Source organism: Sus scrofa, unplaced genomic scaffold (assembly GCF_000003025.6).
Source record: "Sus scrofa isolate TJ Tabasco breed Duroc unplaced genomic scaffold, Sscrofa11.1 Contig740, whole genome shotgun sequence".
In the NCBI taxonomy this organism is placed as follows: Eukaryota; Metazoa; Chordata; class Mammalia; order Artiodactyla; family Suidae; genus Sus; species Sus scrofa.
The window spans coordinates 265,491-269,590 of record NW_018085303.1 but is presented as its reverse complement, the minus strand read 5'-3'; the positions used below and the strand labels follow the sequence as shown (position 1 = coordinate 269,590).

At 38.6% G+C, this 4,100-nt stretch overlaps 1 protein-coding gene across 1 annotated transcript; it reads left to right on the top strand.

Moving 5' to 3' along the window:
- The first annotated feature begins 1,158 nt into the window (after nt 1-1,158).
- On the top strand, nt 1,159-2,123 carry LOC100154576 (olfactory receptor 11H6-like). Its single transcript, XM_001924752.2, is given in 2 exon segments — nt 1,159-1,858; nt 1,861-2,123. Coding segments are annotated over 2 exon segments (942 nt in total). The 5' UTR covers nt 1,159-1,179.
- The last annotated feature ends 1,977 nt before the right edge of the window (nt 2,124-4,100 follow it).

Here is a 4,100-nt window from a genome sequence, read left to right as displayed (position 1 = left end):
CTCAGGCCTATCACTTTGGGTCATTTTGGCACAAATGATAACTGTCCCTCACTAACAGAGGAGATTCAAAAACAATTTAATACATTAAGACCAAAAGACTGACAACAGAATCCTAAGTGATTTTAATGGCTTTGTTTTTGTTTCTCTAGCATTGGAAGTCACTTAAAGTTCAGAACTAAGTCTTACTCAGAGAAGGAAGATTTCACAAAGATTCTTAATACACTTACCAAAACAACTTTAACCTCCCACATCTTTAATAGGATGGGGAATGTGACAAAAGAGGAGAAATAAGAGGAATCCTTGTCCAGAAGGGCAGTTATGGCTCCCACCACTGTCCTCTGTTCCCAGAGGTCTCTGCTTATAAGTATCCAACATTTATGATCCTCTGCATCTATCCATAACTAGAAGAATAGCAGCCTTTCTAGAAATCTTCACACATCAGGCAAAGATCTGAAACGTCTGTAATGTATCAGATCCATTGCTCACTTTCTCTACATTTTTCTAGTTTCAACCTAGATCAAGATTGTACAGAAGTATTAAACTAAGGTAAAAGGACCATTATGTAAATATCTAGACTTTCAAAGTTTTCTTAAGTTAACAAACCATGATGAACACTGAAGAAAGGATGGCACATTTGACATTTCTTGTCTGGGTTATCAGAACACCTTAAAAGGCTGACACTTATAATTCCAACACTAATTCAGAATAAAAGTGAAATGCACAAGACTTCACTGTGTTTTTACCTTTCTCCTCCTCCTATGATGCTTAGCATTTGTGTCTCTAATTACAAAGATCCACAGAACTGAAATTCTGTGTCCAATATTAAGGCTCTATATATCCTATCCTATAGCTCCAAATACAAAATGTTCATACCTATTTACAAATAATTTGTAAGTACTGTCAATAACCTTCTCCAAGCTGTTTGTTGCATAAGATTCTATTTTTTCCTGGATCTGAGAAAATACTTAAAGAAGAATAAGAAAGTATAAAGTTCAAAGTCTGAATATATCAAGCACTCTCAAAGTTTTACAGTCTTAAGCAGTATAGTTACATTATTTATTTAATAGAGTAATAGAGTCTGAGGCACTGAGGGATCTCTAAAAGGAAATATTTCTAAATATTAGAGAATAAAGTCAAATTTGTCACTGTCATTTCTTCCTCTCCACCCCTTAGGAAGCCATGAATGTGTCAGGAGTCAACAAAGTGACTGAATTCATACTCCTGAGTTTTCCCTGCTCTAGAGAGGTTCAGGTCCTCCTCTTTGTGCTGTTCTTTGTGTCCTACATCCTGACACTGATGGGGAACGGGGCCATTGTCTGTGCAGTGAAGCTGGATCACAGACTCCACACCCCCATGTACACGCTGTTGGCCAACTTCTCATTCCTAGAGCTCTGTTACGTCAACACCACCGTTCCCAATATGTTAAGGAACTTTCTCTCTGAGACCAAAACCATCTCTTTCACTGCCTGCTTCCTGCAGTTTTACTTCTTCTTCTCTATGGGCACAACTGAGACCTTCTTACTGCCCCTCATGGCTTTTGATCGATACCTGGCCATCTGCCGACCTCTCCACTATCCTACCATCATGAGCAGCCATCTCTGCATGAACTTGGTGGTCCTCTGCTGGGTAACAGCCTTCCTCTGCTATCCAGTCCCTATATATCTTATCACACAACTTCCCTTTTGTGGCCCCAATACCATTGACCACTTTGTCTGTGACTCTGGTCCTTTACTGGCCCTCTCTTGCATCCCTGCTCCTGGAATTGAGCTCTCCTGTTCCATATTGAGCTCTCTTATTATCTTCATCACTTTCTTCTTCATCCTTGGGTCCTACACCCTGGTTCTCAGAGCCGTGTTGCATGTCCTTCAGCAGCTGGCAGACGTAAGGCCTTCTTCACCTGTGGTTCCCACCTGGCTGTAGTGTCTCTGTTCTATGGAACTATCATGGTGATGTACATCAGCCCAACCTCTGGACATCCAGCTGGGACACAGAAGATTGTCACCTTGTTGTACTCATCAGTGACCCCACTTGTAAACCCTCTGATCTACAGTCTCCGGAACAAGGACATGAAGGCTGCCTTGAGAAAAATCCAGATGTGCACAAAAATTAGCCAAAGCAAATGAGAGCTCATGAGTAGACTAAGATCATAACACTTATTTTTCCTCATTTCTATTCCGACTTAAAAAGGAGGACTTTGTGGAGTCCCATTTTGACTCAGCAGGTTACAATTAGTATCCATGAGGATGCGGGTTCCAACCCTGGCCTTGTTCAGTGGGTTGAGGATCTGGCATTGCTGCAAGCTGCTCAGACCCTGCATTGCTGTGGCTATGACATAGGCCAGAAGCTGCAGTTCCCTAGTCTGGGAACTTCAATATGCCACAAGTACAGCAAAAAAAAAAAAAAAAAAAAAAAAAAAGGAAGGACTTTACTTTCTGTCACCTAGAGACATAGACTGAAATCCATCCACCTCTGCCTAGTCAAGTACAGACAATGGCACAACCAAATAAATCAGACCTTACCTTCAAAATAGGACTTGATAGACAGTCATTTGAATTAAATGACCTGGATCTGAACTTTAAACTCTTCTCCTATTCTGACCTCCAATAACTACTTGCCTTTTATCTGTGATCACTTTCTCTGTTTTGTGCATCCACTCTTACACTTGGCTTCTCTGGCCTAATGATCTCTGTTCTACTCCCAGTAGAAGAGAAGGACATTCATACCTTTGAAGCTCAAATTAAAAGCAATTAGTGCCAATGAAGTCCTAATTGAGCCACATTTTTATTTAACCAACATCCAAAAGACTAATAATGCCACAAAGCACTACTTCATGATTATTTGGCACGTTCTTTATTTTTTTAAATTTAATTTTGTTGAAGTATAGTTGATTTACAATGTTGTGTTAATTTCTGCTCTACAGCCACACATATACACATATCCATTCCCATATAGGTTGTCACAGAACACTGAGGAATTTCCCTGTGCTATACAGCAGATCCCCATTGATCACCCATTCCACATACAGAAGTGCCTTTGCCATTCTCAAACCCCCAATCCATCCTCTTGGGGAATCTCTTTAAAAGAACAGATTCCTAAGTCTTTCTCCAAATTGTCTAATTCAGAACCTTGAAATTGACCCCATAAATTCCTATTTTAGTGTTACCCAGATGATTCTGGTGCACCTAGAGCAGCACCTGTCCACAGACTGATCTTACAGAGCCACTGTTTTTAAATAAAAATGTGATGTAGACAGAGAAATAAAAAATCTTATATTAGCTGGGAAAAGTGAAAGGAGTTATAGTGAGTAGTATAGGTGACTCAAATATTCATGACAGTACCAGCAGAAGTTTCTTCTGCTTCTAGTTTCTAACCCTCCATTTATAAAATAAGAAATAGATTACATTCTTCTTACCTTTTCCTACCTGTGCAAGATAATGAGGATACTTGTAAACAGATTTACATTTTAAAAGAAAATTAACATATAGTGGCAATATATTTTTGGGTTAGTTTCAAGTGAAAGAAGGTTTGGATGGAGCACACAGCCCAAAAGAGGTAAAAGCAGACAGAGAGCAAAAGCCAATGATTCTAAGATACTGAGATGAAAATGGATGCAAAGGAATTTTATGGCAGGTCCAGGTTATTTGGCTCAACTATTTGATCATAAATAAGTTGGCCAGTTGGCATCTGGGGTTGGTACATTTCATTCATTCATTCAATAAACATTTATTTACCTCTTTGATGTTCATTGGGTTTTTATCAATGTAGAACATCAGGTCCTTGCTTTCGTGAAACTTACATTCTAGTGCAGGAGACAGATAATAAGAACTTCAACACATAAATTTACAATTCTAGTAGCTATAAAAAGAACAAAGGGTAAAAAAAGAAAATAAGTAACTATATGCAGTGGTGGATGCTTATTATAACTAGACTTACTGTGGTCATTATGCCATGATATTTACATATATTGAATCATGTTTTACACCTGAAAACAATCTTATATGTCAGTTATATCTCAATAAAACAAAAATAATAAAGGAGAGTATGAATATAGTTCATTGTTGGGGTAGGACAGGGTATAGATTAGATCCAAATGGTTAGAG